At 39.4% G+C, this 16,276-nt stretch overlaps 1 protein-coding gene across 2 annotated transcripts in view; it reads right to left on the bottom strand.

The window, feature by feature from the left end:
- HIBADH (3-hydroxyisobutyrate dehydrogenase) overlaps positions 1-15,655 on the bottom strand; it is a gene marked incomplete at both ends in the record, with an annotated part of 80,265 nt that extends 64,610 nt beyond the window's left edge. The window contains 3 exons of one of the 2 annotated variants that reach the window (XM_079538572.1): positions 3,740-3,849; positions 8,273-8,433; positions 15,574-15,655. In XM_079538572.1, the coding sequence (XP_079394698.1) occupies positions 3,740-3,849; positions 8,273-8,433; positions 15,574-15,655 (353 nt within the window). The remainder of the gene's footprint in view (positions 1-3,739; positions 3,850-8,272; positions 8,434-15,573) is intronic. The other variant, XM_079538573.1, reaches the window with a different exon arrangement.
- Between the last annotated feature and the right edge of the window lie 621 nt (positions 15,656-16,276).

Below are 16,276 nucleotides of genomic sequence, written 5' to 3'. Positions count from 1 at the left end.
AGCAAGGTCTACTCAGCATACATACTCCTGAGTGTACACTGCACTGAGCTTGAATGACTCAAAACACAGTAAGAACTAAAAAACACACAGGCACACAAAAGTAATTTTTTTTTTAAACTAAATACTACATTAAAAAAAAAAAATCCTACACAAAAGGAGTTCCCTAGGAAAACCTGCCATCTTACAAGCTTTAACAGTTTACCATATACAGATTACTGAAGATACATTCTAAGCTATGGAACTAAATGCTGATACTGCTTAAAATTTTATATACCTTAATACACCTTTCTTTCCATATACAATATTTTAAGCATCTTACCAGAATAGTCTGATTGCATTCTTTTATTTATTTTCACAATTTATTTTACATGAAGATCACAACTTGAACATCAAAAGCCCATTACAGACTTAAAAGCAAAGCCTGTAGAAAAATTTCCACGCTGACAACCAGTAATTTTATGCAGATAAATTGTATCTCAAATGGCAGAACATAAAAAGTTGCATACATGATTAAAAACAGGCAATTAACTTTTAAAATGCCTTCAACAACAACAACCTTCTATACTCTTAGCCCTTTTCCCATTCAATTGCACTATTATTTAACGTCCACTGGACCTACAAGCACTATGAAATCTAACAGCATAATTTTTAAGTCATAAAAAGGTGAGTAATTTAAAGCTACATGTTACATTAGACAAAGAGCCTTTCTGCATCTGGAGAAGAGGCTCAGGGGAGACCTTATTGCTCTCTACAACTTCCTGAAAGGAGATTGTAGCAAGGTGGGGCTGGCCTCTCCCCCCCCCAGTAACTAGTGATAGGACAAGTAATAATCAAAGCATCATAGAATGGCTTAGGTTAGAGGGACCTTCAAGATCACTGAGCTCCAAACTCATGCCATGGGCAGGGCTGCCACCCACTGGATCATGGTGCCAAAGGCGCCATCCAAACTGGTCTTGAACACCTCCAAGGATGAGACATCCACAACTCCCCTGGGCAGCCTGCGCCAGTTCCTCAACACCCTCTGAATAAAGAATTTTTTCCTAACATCTAACCTAAGTTTCCCCTCTTTTAGTTTAAAGTCATAGAAGAAGTGAACTTCCCTTGTGTCAGCAGAAATGACTAACACTACAGACCTTAAGTTTCAGGCTGGTACCAAGAAAAAATCATTCTAAGAAAGAGCGGTGGCTCATTGGAACAAGCTGCCCAAGGAGGTGGTGGAGTCACCATCCTGGAAGGCATTCAAGATCTACATAGATGTAGCACTTGGGGACATCATTAGTGGGCATAGTGGGAATAGGTCAGTGGTTGGACTTGATCTTAGAACCATAGGATCATTAAGGTTGGAAAAGACCTCTATGATTCTATACAGTGTGCTGTGGAACAAATTCCTGGAAACAGCAGGATGACTAAGTTAACCCTTAAATGTTCCATAACACCAATGCTCTCTTCAGAAAAAGCTCAAAAAGTGGAAAAAAAAAAAAAAAAAAAAAAAAAATCAAGGTCAAACCAGTTGTCAGTGAGGAAGCCACTCAGAGCAGCAATTAAAAACTGCTATCAAATGACACTTTCTTCTCTTGTGTATGCACACTGAGAAACTACATGACAGCTTTCTGTATCCTGTTTCCCTCAGTATTAGGTACTCAGAAGATTAACTGGTATAATGCAGGTAGTAAGTACTGCCAAGCAGTCTTCAAAGCACTGCCATCCTGGATACAGTTCTCCCACAGCTGTTTGCCCAGATTTATGGGACTGATCCAATTACCCTTCTTCCCTGAAGGGTATAAGCTATAGAGACTTAGATCTGCTCAGTCCTACTTTGTGCAGAATTAAACTACAGACAGTAAGGGAAGAAAGCAACCATTACTTCCTGTGTTGAAAGCAGCAAAGAAAAACTGCTCTCCGTTTCGTTTCCTTGTCACTACTCCTTAACATAGCCTACAATCAACAACTATAATTTTATCAGTTTTAGAAGACCTCCTGTACTTTTCTCATTTGTATGTATGTTTCTTCCTCTACATTATTAAGATGGATAGCAGTACAATCCTGCAAGATCTAGGTAATGACTAGCCTTAGTCGTTTTGCTAGAAAGCAATGAGCACATGGCCAGAAGAGGTTTTAAAATACTATCCATTTATTAATTTGGCAAGCCCCGAAACTATTTCTGTTATTAGTACTCTGCAAATAATGGATTTTAAGCTCAGTGGGAATCCCTCCACAAAAGCTAATAAAACCACTGCTCCAGACTAAACAAACTCTTCAGGTATTTTCTTGATTAATAAACAAGGAAAGGTAAGCCAAAGTGAACAGTTTTCTTCCCAGATCTGAAGACTGAAGCATACCTGAGCTTGGAAATAATAGCAAAATAAAACCGAGGTTTCAGACAAATTCTTACTTTTTTTTCTCCAGTCAAATCAGTCAGACATACAACTGGTAATCTGAAGCTAATTATCTCTAATCTATTTATCATGGTTTTTGGAACAGGGAGAGCATCTCCTTCTTCAAGAACTTTATGGCAAAACATAGGTCAGACTGAATCTTGAAGGAACCCTATAGTCCACTACTTCTGTGCAAGATCCATTAAAATCATTGAACCCTGGGCCAAGGCCTCAAGCTATTCAGAACATAGAGTTATTGTTAACAGTGTTGTATATAAAAATATTTTCAATAAGCCAAAATGAGAAAGTCACCTTTTATACTCAGAAAAGCCTATTATCTGTAAAGTAAGGAATTGACTGTAACATTGATCTTTGCTCTTAGGTATGAACAGACACAGACGTTACTGTAGCTTAACCATACTAGACAGTTTGGTTTTGTGTGATATACAACACTAGATTCAAAAATTTTCAGTGATCCTTCCTGTTCATTTTTGTATAAAAATCCCCAAATTCCTTTATCAACAGTAAGGAGTCTGCCAAGACTACAAACAATGAAAGTTGGGATTATAGAGTCTTGTCAGCTATTCTATGTTAACACACTTTTAATACAATGAGAAACAATTACATTTTTCAGAGCATTTCATTTATGAGATTTGATGTCAAGGAAAAGAGTAAAAATAATTGCTGTGAGCAATTATTCTACTTTCACTTGTCTGCAGTGCATAACCTTATCTGTAAGAAACACGAGCGCCTGAGAAGTTTGGTAAGTAAGTCAGTTGTCTTAAAGTCACGTAAATTGTTATTCCACTAGAAAAAAAATTAGATTTTAGCCACAAGACAATCAAAACAATCACAGTTTAAGAGTTCTCATGTAATTAGAAATATCAATAATAAAAAAAAGAGAGTATCAAATTAAGCATGCTGAAAGCACATTAAGAGTCACAGCAACAGTTACATAACACAATAGAAAGAGCAACAAGACAGCAAAGCAGCAAGGTCCCAGGTCACAGCAAGTAAAGAACCACTCAGATGCAACAGAAATAAGGGAAAGAAACTGCTTACCTTCAGGAGGTCTGTAAAGCCCTCAGGTAGATAGGGATCTCCAGTGAGAAACCCTTACCTTCCCTGCCAAACCTTAAATGAGGTATGGAAAGGGGTGGATCCTGGTTCTGTCCTTTCCGGTCACTCAGGTGCATTGTATTGCTTGCACCTGAGCTCCCCTGAGCTGGCCCTGCCTTCTCACCAGATGCTCAATCACTGCTACAAGCCCTAACAGCATTTCCACTACAAGCTATCATGTGACAAACACTGTAACAGCAATTTGAGTACAAGAGGGAATTCTTTAGACTACAGTAAATTCTTACTTTAGAATTCCATTTGCTCCTGTGTAAACTTCTATTGCATTGGGACTTGAAGGCAGCATAGTAATAATTCTGTCTGCTTTTTCAGCCACATCTGCTGGGGAATCTGTTACCTTTAAAAGGAAAAAAAAAAGAAAATTTAAGTAAGCTTTCCCTTTTTGAGAAAGAGCTGCCAAACACTTGCTGAGTTTAAGTATTTGCAATTCATTAGTAACAACTAGGCTAGGTAAAAAAACTAGAAAGCAAGATCTACCCTTATAATGGAAATGTCAATTAATTTGGTTCAGTAACATAAAAATTAAAATATAAAAATAAAATAAAAAAGGATGTCTGCTTCTCCAGGACATCTATCAGTGGAAATGTTTGTAATCCATTCATGAATCTTCAATTTGCTCCAGAACATGCCTCTAAAGAAAATACTGTTCTATGTTTCTAAGTAAGAACAACATTAAGAATCACAAAAATCTCTTTTTTTTCTCAGATTCCAATCTTTTGGAATTTTTAGTTCTTGGATTCCTCTCTTTTAACTGAGAGAGGAAGACTGAGGAAAAACGAAGGAAAAAAAAAAAAAAAAAAAGACTGTATCTCCAACCTCACCATAAATAACATCACATAAGCTAAATGAAGTTTCTCAAAATACTATAAATTGACATTTTTAAAGAAAAAAATTATCAGCTCAAGCATCATTCACCAAAATGTCTAAATAAATTGAAAAATACATTGTTAGAACTTTTAAGAAATATTTGAAGTACAATTTTATATGCATTTATTACTCAGTATGAATAAATCAGAATTTCCATTCTACATGGCATTAGGGCTTAAGAAATTGCAGTTCAAAAGCTTTCTAAAGATTGATTCTCTTCTCTAAGGTATACAAATGAGCAAAGAGATTATCTTGTTTCAACATTCCCTATCTGTTTATACCTACAGGTATTTGTTAACTTTTTGTGTTAGTTTTGATACTAAAGGCACTTATGTGAATACATTATCTTCTAATATACAATGTTTTTTTAAGGTCTTAGCACCAAAGAAAGCATTTTTGTACATGTTGGGAAGAAATGACGAATAATGTCTTAAATGACTCCTGTAATACAAGATAAACTTCTTGACCACTACTACTGTGAAATAAGTAAAAGAAGGGAAGACTGTAAATTCACTGTAAAAAAGTTCTAAAATAAAAAAGAACTTAAAAACGTATCCATTTTGTTTTGAAAGTGTAAGTTAATACTACACAAAATATCTGGTATCATCCACAGATAGAAAAAGAAAACATATCCTTGCCCAAAGAACAAACATTAGGAAGAATAAATGAGGCAATTATAAGCAGAAGAGATTCTATACCTGATTAGTTAATTTTATGACTTGTGTATGACACTTTTGCCTTTAGTTCAGAGTGTCTCTGGTTCAGTTCAGTCCCAATGTGTATTATTAGAGGAGTAGAGAGGAAATGTGTAATTAGAACCTGGATTTATATACATCTTCTTACTTGAAAATATTACCTCCAGTATTCTCAAAGGTTTGCAAGCTATCAACTGAAGATCTTGTGGTCCATTTTAATCTTTCAACAAGTTGAAAAATGCAATATTTTGCACACAAATTAAAAACTGTAACAGCCTCACATTTTCACTTGGCTGTACAGATAGGATGAAGCTGTTTCATTGTAGTCTGGCAGAGATAAAGAAAGCTCAGCCAACACAGATAGAAGACACAGTACAGTAGTCATCTATACAGAAATTCATTTTTCCATTCATATCTTTCAAAATGTGACAATTTACAATTTGTAATTTCAAATTACAAAAATGTATTAGAAAGGAAATAAAATGAGACTAAGAATGCACACTAACCGTGACAGAGCTTCTGCAATCACGCAAAGGAAAATCACTTTGCCACCTTGAAGTACATAGCAAAAAACATGGAAATTCAAGTGGGAATTGTTATTCTTGACTTCTTGATACAAATATAATTAGCAATCTCAGAGGAAACCTATCTAGCTCTTCCAACAAGCAGCATGCTTTTTTTTTTTTAATTTGGAACTTTCTGTCTCAGAATTACTAAGTCAACTTGAATCATCTGGATGTTATTAAAAAACATTAAGCATTCGAAGTTATTATGAATATGATTGTAACTTCGAAAAAAAACCCCACCAAATACTAATTGCTAACTACTAATATAGAACATACTAGGAAAGACTGGCAGTCCAAATTCCATGTATCTTCTGACATAAGTCAGTTCAAGCTAATTCTTGCAGTATGCAATTGAATAGCTCAGACTGTTCTTCACACTGGTCACTGGCTTATGTCCTCCAGCATGTACATCTGCTTATATTTGTTCTAAAATACTTCCCTATTTTTATCTTTATATTTACAGTGAGTCAATTAACAGTTGCCTGAAAGGCCATTCTCACTAAATACACTGAAAAATCTCCATGTTTAGGCTGCTTTACTCATCAGCTGACATCGGTAGTTTTTCCAAATTTGAGATATGACTCATAGATACATAAGCTGAGGCAAAGTAAGTAATATACATGCACAGCACTGTGAGAAAGAAAAGGTTAAATATGAGGAAAGCAAAAATACAGCAGAGAACAAGAGTGCAGGAAGTTCACTTGCTCACAGTACTACTCATTATTCCCCATTTGTAAACCTGCAGTTTTCACCCCAGCTGCTAGAGAGGTGAATAACTCCCACTCATCCAGTTTTTCCCTTACCAGTTACTACCAGCAGGCAGGTGGCTGCCTCCTTACATATACTACTTCCCAGTTCTTACTTCAGAGATAAGGAAATTGGAGTCATACAATATGCAGTCTTTATAATCAAACAACCCTCGTCTTCCATCTACCCTGGCAGTAGCACTGACTTTAAACAACGGACATTTGAGGACATTTACTGTTTCTTGGGGGGCATCTTTTCACTTCCGTAACATTCCTGATAGTTTTACCCTACCAGCCAGATGAAAGAAAAAGCAGTCCTTAGAGCCCAATGTTCCTTCTACATCAGTTTCTACAAGGCCCCTTGGACCCACAAGTTTCTAAGTTCTGAGAAAAGTGTTGAGGTAGGATTTACACCTGTAGATCAAAAAGAGGAAGTTATGTTCAAATATTTTCTTTAAGTGTGTTTTATTTGTGTTTAAGCCTACTCACGTATTCTATTAGTGATTTACAATCTTAAAACATACCTTTGGCTCTTAGAGCATTATAGATCACCTAATATCACACATGAAGTCTTGCAGTGGATGCTAAAGATTCTATTACTGTGGCAATAAGTTACCTAAATGGGCAGGCACAGTAAAGAGATCTCACTGCAGAAAGTGAAATTAGAACATAAGTAATTGTTCAAACCATTTCATCCGTGCAGCCTCTTACTCAAGATCTGGTTCATCACTGAAAGTCTCACCAACTTCAATGAATAAGAACAGCAGTTTAGGAAAACAAGCTGAAAAGCTTATTTTCCCATTTCAAGCCAAGATTTTGTAATTATTTCCGGGGAACTATAATTAATTATCAAGAGGTGCACTTTATTGTTTTATCTGTCAGAAATCTTGATGTTATCTCATTGTTTAAAATGGCTGCAATTAGCTCCAAAAGTTTACACTTTCATGGCATACAGTTCTTCTATCTAGATTTATCTAAAATTTCCTTGCCACTGATGCAAAATTTCTTCTATGAATGATTTCTGTATTGGTTTCTCCTTACTCAAGCACATTCTTTATTTCTATGTTCTGCATACCTACCCTTCATCCACAACTATCTGAACTGCTATAGCTTTGAAGTACGTCAAAGCCACTCAAATACATTTCAGACATTCAGAAAAGACAGCCCCAACCACGTGAGAAATGAAATGAGTTTCTGGTGTATTAACAGACTAACAAAAGCAATAGCACTGGCTGGAACAAGGCCAAGATTTCACAGGGTATATGGCAGGAAGGTAAGCCTCCTTAATGTGATCAATTTCCTTCTCCCCATTTTCCTTTTCATTCCTTCCTCTTCTCTCACTATAACCTTCCTCACCTCCAAGAAAATAAGCACTTAAATAATTAGGTTTTTCCCCAACCCATGAGGACAGCACCTTGAAGCAGCAGGAAAGCTCATATGTCCCTATAACCCTTACAGCTATGCCAGCAGGAATTTTTAACTAGGGTCATCTAACCTGAAAAGGTCAAAGTAGGAACCAGATGAAAAGCAGCTCACTGGCCATCTAGACCTGGGGGAGGAGGAAGCAACAGAAAGGAGGTGAAAGAACAGGCCATCAACTTACTCTCATAAAAGAACACACAACAGAAAAACACACACACACACAAACAAAACAGGTAGCAATTCTGGCTGACAGTATGAAAATAGCTTAGGGTGGAATTGTGTCTTTGCTCGATGTAAAATTTCACAGATTGTGATTGTATTCATTGAATTGTTTAGTTCTGAATAGGATCTTCACCACAACAAAACAAAAAAATGACCCAAACAGATTATTTAAAAACCATTACGTGTAAGCACTACTGAATACATACAGTTATCATCAGAATACAGGAAGTGTACTACTATACCTGAGCACCCAGGTCTTGAAATTCCTTGCAAGCTTCTGGGAAAACATCATATGCAATAACCGGATATCCATGTTTTATCAGGTTTTTTGCCATTGGATTTCCCATGTTACCGAGACCAATGAATCCAACAGGAGTTTTGGAAGCCATTGCCCTAGAACACACTGATTTCAAAACAATAGACATCAATATTTCCATATCTTAAAATGTGATAATAACACAACAAAAAGCATGTAATTAGTGTGCAACGATTTACACAACTTAAATATTTAAGCTTAAAAAGTTTGGAAATGTGAATCCTATTCCACATAATTTAAACTGTAAAGCTTACACTGAACCACAAATAACCATCCCAGAATGATTTTCATACTTGTCAGATAAAATTATTTTATTGGGGAAAATGTAGATGTTTCAAAAAGTGTAGTAATATTCAAACTTCAGTAACATCCCTGAAAGCTAAAATCACAGTTTCAGTCTGAGAAGAGGACTTAAAAGCATGCAGGCTTTTCACAGTTCCGTTATGTATCTAAATCCTAAACTGGATAAGCAAAATCATTTTTTATATATATTTTACAGACTTCTTTGCAACCTTGGCTACAGCCCTGGGATATTGCACTTGTTCTCTAGAAGTGGACTGAGGCCGCCACTTTATTTCCTGCAGCTCCTAACAAAAAGGCAATAACCAGACTATTCTGATCCTGCAGTCAGACATAAAGCCCAAATCTAAAGGTGAAATTCTCCGTAATAAATCACTGCCAATTCTTTGAGCCACGGAATCACTTGCACTACAGTTTAAAAGCAAATATTGAAAAATACAACAAAATACAGTATAAATACAAAATGATTAAATTTTTACTGGAATGTGTGCTGTATTCTATTTGCTGTACTACCAAGGTAGAACTATAAAGTATATTCTATAACCAATGGAAAGCATTGCACTTTCAGCCAGCTACTTTTTACAAGTAGCTAGTGACTATCAAATGCTGGATTACTCATTAGTTTTGCAGGCCTCTAGCATGCTGGATAGAAAGTAGTGTTGCAGGCATTCACATACTGCAAGCAATGTTTCACCACTTTTAACACTCCTGACCCAATGCCAGCAAATTTGGTGGCTCCTAGATTTCTTTGTTGATTACACAGGATAATTCCTCCTTTACAAGAAAGGAAAAAGTTATGCAGAATAAACGCTAAAGCATGTGGCAACAAAGCAAGCAGAATCAAGGCTAGCTATGGAACTACTGCAACTCAGAAGCACGCATACAGAAGTGCTTAAGCTGGATCTGGACTCTAAGAGGACTCAATGCTTAGTGAAGAATCCTCTCTAGGCCAATAACACTTGATTAATCATTTTAAAGTCTTTCTGACTTTAAGCTCCTTCTTAGCCAGCAACGGTCATGCTCTTTCATCTCCAGCACTATTTTGGAAGTGCCACATTTAATAGATCAAGTTTGTTGAGAGAACTTTGGTCTGAGACAGTTTCAACAGATGCCTGCAGTAATTATATAGCTACAGAAGTAGCACAATTTAAAATAAAACTGTACTGGGAAAACACTTAGTGCAAACTGAGATAAGTCACAGAAAGAGCACACTGCTTTTTTTAAGAAGCACTACATGCCAAATCTAGGAAACAAATGAACAAAGAGCTTAAAACACCACCATCGGTCACGGAGATCATCTCAAAGCCCCTTCTTCTCATAGTTTCTATGAGTCAGTCTTCCCAAGTATATCACTTCTATTGACTTAAAACTACTCTGTTTGCTAGCCAGCAGCTTCCAGCTTACTGCAAAGGTTCAAAGTCCTGGTTTTCAGCATCTTTTCTTCTTTACCCCGTAATATCAGAAGATGTTATTTACCTTAATTCTAGGAAAACCTTAATCACATGTGAGATACAGCTTCTCTCTCTCTCAGTTACATCAAAACTTCCACCTGCTTCAACGCGTGCAATTTTGTCTTGTCCTTCAAGGAAATACAGGGAACTGAGAAGGACATTTTGCTCACACTGCTTTGTGCCATTTCTTCACTTCACACTGCCTTACTTGTCTCCACCATCACCATGTCACCACAGAAGGCTGCTTTGTTTTAATGACTTCCCATGATTGCCTATCATCACATTCTATGATTAAGACACGAAAAGCCACTGGCAATCGGGCCATAACAACAGACCTGTTGCCAGCAAGTACTTCTATGACTTCTCAAAGACTCTCCTCTCAGTATAAATGTCTATGAAGCTAACTCATTCTACTATAATGCCTTCCTCAAGGCCCATTATTTCACAGCATTCCCAAAAGGCTTAGACATAGATCAGCTGTAATATGAGGCAACATCCTCACCAGTCCTAACAGTTTTGTCTCACTGTGTTCTACTGTTTCCCCTTTTGGCTATCTCTGTAGTTATCCCTTTTCTTAAAAATTTATGAATCAGATGTCATTTCCTTTTCTATGCTAATTAATATTCCGAACTACAGGAAAAGAGACTTCCTAGAGTAATAGTCCAATCCCTGACTCAGCTTCTGTCTTCTTCATTAACTTCTCACAGTCCAACATTAAATTGGCCACTTCAGTATTATATAATTTGATAACTCAGGTACTCAAACACAAGAAAACTGTTTTAAAAGATCGATAAAATTACCTTACAAACATACATACCAGTAAAAATTACAAACAAACATACATACCAGTGCTGATTTCAATCACATTTTAATCAGCTACTTCTAAAATCCTGGCACATAATATAACATAATGACTGCTTAAGCCAACGGGAGGTTGCCAGACAGACTCTTTAAGAAGACATGATTTTTTGGACTTTCATATTAGATGAAACTCCACAGGTATCACCATGGAAAGTGATATCCAGCTTGAATACCTAGATACTGTTTACATTACAGTTCAGGATACATGGCACATACTTGTTTTTTTTAAGAAGTGTATAATTCAAGAACCTCTGGATTCATACTCTGCAAATCCACATATATATGCCTAGCCAATCCCATCAATTGTGAAGTATTTGCAGAAATTGTCCTTGTGGCACTGAGTCCATTTTACTTTAATGAGAAAACCTACTGAGCTGAAAAAATGCTCAGTTCACTTCCAACAACTAACAGAGTACAGAACATCAATAACAGGAGCAACAGAAGCTACTTTGAAATAATTGCTGATACCACATGCAATTAATTTTCCTTCACTGGAAATAGGACTAGTAGCATTAGGTTAATTTGTACATGAAATTAATTGTTAGCAAAGCCAACTATAGCTACACTAACTCCAAAGAATTTTGGCTTTTTCTGGGAGAGTCTTCATTATTATTGAAGGAGTTTGTGCTAAAGGAATCCCGTGCCTGTTAAGACTGCACTGATGAGGATCTACTCACAATCCTCCCACCATATTAGGGGCTTATACACAATACAGATAAATATTTTGCATTGACAAGTTATCCTATAATATATACGCTTAATTAAATCTGTGTAATTGCACAAGAATTTCCCCTTAAAAATAATTTCAGAAAGAAAATCAGTACGAGTTCATGAATTTCAAAATGCTTTTTCTTGAACATACATCTATTAAGAAAGGAAAGTCAGAAGTGCACAGACAGCAACCTGTCTTTAATCCTGTCCTTAGAACACCTGGCCTGCCAATGACCTCAAAAGCTACTACATGCTATTTAAAGTAACTTTCTTTTTGAACCTGAGCAATGACAGCTACAAGTTTAAAAGATCACTTCGCACACTTCATTTTAGACTGTTTCCTGAGTTAATGATCCTTAGAGCTTTAAGAAGGGATTTCAAATCCATGGTGGAATTCACTGCAAAGAGTAGACTGCACAGACAATACAATACGCTGTGCAGAGTCCATCTTCCTCTACTCAAACTAAACAAAAACTAGTGGCTGGCTAGGATCACAGACAGTATAGCTGGAAAAGGTCCAGTCTGCCTGTACTGTACTCTAAAGCTGTACTCTAGGGCACAGACCAATGGCCAAGAACAGGCCCAAGAAATCAGTGACTTTTTGGATGTAAAAAATACATCTTGAACTATGTTCACCAAAAGTGCCTACCTCCTGGGCTGGAATTCCTAGCTCCCATGCCAAACATGGTAAATATAACTGGCACAGAGGATAAGAGCCCACTAATTCATCTCTGGTATGAATTCCCTAACCAGAGTGGCTACGAGTCATACTAACAATCCTGATCCCTCTAGATCACTAAACGTTGGGTTCTTTCCCATCCAATAGAAGAGAGTTAACAGGAGTATGAGAAGATGCCCATAGTGAGTTGAAGCTGAAAAAGAAGGCTATTTTTTTTTCTTTGGGGTTGTATGAGAAAGTACAGTTGAATGTGAAGTACTTTGACATGGACAGGGAAGCATGACAGCAGCTCAGTATGAGCCACTAAATGAAAGCTGTTGCCCCTGATTCAGTATATGGAGTTTTGGTACAACAAAAAACATCATCCTTTTCACTTTCCTGCTTCGAAAAAAAAAAAGGATCAGAGAGAGCTTCTGTATTTTGTGCAGAGTTCTCTATGGAAACTCCTACAGTCTATACTGAAGTAGATCCTAGAGGGAAAAAGATGAAGAAACACAGAAGTTAGGAAGGTTAGCTGTACTTGTGTAGCATCAGGTCTTTCTGCTCCTAGAAGCTTTGCCAATAAAATTTAAATTGCCCAAGGGTCACAGGCTTTTAAAGTTTATGCAATGATTTTGTGAACTGCACTCTGCCAAAATCATAATTTAAGAAGATTACAAGACTCTAAATTTGGCCAGCTTTACATTGAAAATGTCCCACTTGGTTCTCCTTGCCTCTGTAAAGGCTTGCTGATGAGAAACAGACACACTATCTTCTAAGTGTCAGTATTCTTACATCTTACATTTTTCTTATCTGTAGGTATAACTCATTAAATGTTTGTTAATGAAATAAAGGCAAAAACAGGTACTAAGTATTTTCATCTAAAAAGAACATCAAGTGTACACTTGATCTCTTAACTAAGTAATGCGCTGGGGTTTACAGCAGTAGGTCTTTCAGTTGTAATCCTTGCTTAGTAATTAATGCTTCTCTGCACCAGAGCATGGAATCACCCCACAGTTCACACCCAGCTAGTGCATCAACAGAAGCGTTATTAAACTGTTAAGTTAAATGGGTTCCTTTTACTCATCCAAAGCTGTTGGCAATGACATTTGCACTCTCTAGTAGTGTATCATCTTTGATGAACAGCTCCCTCAGATGATGCATTTCTTTCACCTGTAAATCTGTCTCTCAGCCACAAAAATCCCTCTTCCTTCATCCCTACTAGCAGTCCTCAGGAAGGATTTATCTACACCTAGCCCAAAAAAGTGCTTTCAGATCATGAACACCCTCTCCAAGAAGCACTTTTGTCAGCAACATCACAAGACAATACCTTCTCTGTCAACTATCCAGTTTGCCAATACACAAACATACATAAACAAGGTGCCTTCATCTATTTCCTCCCAGAAGATTTAAGTCTCTAGTATGTACAGAAGAAACAACCCACCATGGTTTGTTGTCCAAGAGCAATTAACAAACTAAGGAACATTCTGTAAGTGAATGGCAAGAAACCAGTGACAAAGCTGTTATATTGGACATGCTATGTTGTGTTGGACAGATTCGTCAGAGTGGACAGAGCTCCTTCTCTGTCATGGTGTTTCACTCAGAACAATGCTCATTGAAATCCCTAATCAAAATACAACTTTTAGTCTACTGAAAGCCAAAGAAAAGGGTTGCAAATCTAATAAAGACATTAGATATGAAGATACCTAGACATGTAACAGTGCAATAGAACTTAGTGGATAAGAAAGCTTAATGCTCTTCATCCCATAAACAGTTTTCAGAGTCAGAAGGACTTTCCATGCAGTCACTACTAAGACAATAGCTTAAACACTGTGGGTGAATATTTGTTCTGTGGGAGATACCAGAGAGACACAATTTCTCCTTATAGTCAGTTTCTTGATCAGGTTTTTCGGTCAATGACAAACTGTATTTTTCAACTTAAAGAGTCAGTGTGGTGGTTTTGGTTGCTTTTTGCAGCTGTGCTCACCACCAACCATCTTCATGTGTGCTGTGTTCCTAACATGAAACATGGCGACCAGGATATTGATCAGGATGGGATGCCAAAGCTCTTATGCAGATATTCCTGATGACTATCATATACAGAAAATTCAAAATGCATTGGAAGCTGTTGCTACAAAAATGGCAGTATCACTAAAGGTACTAAATGCACAAGCAGGAATCTTGTATTTAACTTTACTAGCACATGACCAATACACCTGCTGTACATGAGCTATTACCTGGCATAAGATCAGAGCTGCAACCATGAAGAAAAATCATGCATTAGGAACAGAGATAAAATTGAGCAAGATAACACTGAAAGCTAATTTCAAAATTAAGTGTCAAACACTTTTCATTGATCTTCTTAAAGGAGGTTTGAGGCCAAATCAGAATTTAAAAACTTACTTTAAAGTAATGATCTGAGTAATTCCTGAATCTCTTTAAGCGCCATGATTTTAAAAGCATATACCATACAAAATAACATATATCTTCCATTTTACTACTTGAAAAGTCTTCACCTACTAGTCTATTGGGAGCCTAACAGGACATATGTGAGCTGCTACTGATATTGGCTGGTTACATCACTTCCAAAATGACACTGAAAACACTGCTGAGGGAATGCATTCAGTTATTTGCTTCAGCGGGTAAAACTGTGTGGCTGTTTTCAAGGCTCAGAGAAGGAAAAGATTTGGGCACCCACTCCGCCAGAGCATTCCTCTTCCCCTAGCACTGAAAGGACACTGAAACGCATCCCTTCCCTTCACCACCAATTTAGCACTTGTGGAGCTCTCACGGGAAAAAGTGCTGCTGGGTCTGCCTCCAGGTAAGGGAAATAACTTGGTGCAATGATTAAGACGGCTGAACAGAACAGATCCAGATCGCTGGTACCGTTAACGTGTCAGTGGTTACGCAAAGAACACGAGTGTTCTCTCACTCTCCACGCATGCTATTTGAAGAAAAAGAGACAGAACACCGATGCAGCGAGGCCACTCCGAGCCCCTGAGGCGACCTTCGCACATCTGGGCAGCGGGCTCCGCGCGGCCGCACTGCGCCGTGAACAGCCCCGCCGCGCTCCCGGGGGTTCCATCCCCTCGGCCGCCGCTCGGCGGGGCGACGCGGGGCCCGCGCGGCGCGGAGCCGCCCGTGACAGCGCGGGGATCGGCGGCGCTGCCCGGCCGAGCCCCGAACCAGGCCCGGACTGCCCGCCGCCCGTGTCAGCGCGGAGCCGCAGGGAGGACGGGTCCTTACCCATCGCCGCGCGAGCGGCACGCACCCCCCGGTGCCAGCGCCACCAGCCCGCCGGTCCCCCGAGCACCACAGCCGCGGCCATGCTGCACCCCGGCGCCGAGTGACCTCCGGCCAACCGCCACCCTCCCCGGCACCTCCCCGCCCGACCCCGCCGCCGCCCCGCGAGCGGCAGCCGCGGCAGCCAACCACGGCCGGCGCACGGCGAAGCGCGGCCCGTGGCGGCGCAGACTCCTCCCCGTGACCGCCCGGCTCCGCCCGCTGCTCGATGACGGCCGCGCCGTGCCTGCTGCGCGCTGCTAGCTCTCCTCGGCCGGTGCCAGGAGCGGAGCGGGGCGGGGGCCGGGCAGGGGTAGCGCAGCTGGCGGTGGTAACTCAACTCCGCCGCCCTCGGCGGCGTTCCAGCGCTTCTCGCCGCTGCCTTCTGTGCCAAGGCCGTTCCCTGAAGAGAGGGAGCGGGCCGCGCTGTGGCACTGGGCCGCGGAGGCGTTTGCCTTTCCCCGGGGCAGGGCCGGCAGCCAAACGAGTGGGGCCTCCCCAGGCCCGCGGCTGTGGGGTGGCCTGTGAGAGTCTCCCGAGGCGGGGCCCGGGTTTTGTGGTGGGTAGGGTGTTCTTTGAGGCTGAGGCGACAAATGGTTTTGTGTGGGCCATTGCTCGTCCCTCTAACATGAAAACGGTCTGGTGTTCATGGTACCCTGGCTGTGAC

This window comes from Tetrao urogallus (assembly GCF_951394365.1).
Source record: "Tetrao urogallus genome assembly, chromosome: 7".
Taxonomy (NCBI): domain Eukaryota; kingdom Metazoa; phylum Chordata; class Aves; order Galliformes; family Phasianidae; genus Tetrao; species Tetrao urogallus.
This window is presented reverse-complemented; position numbering and strand designations above follow the sequence as displayed.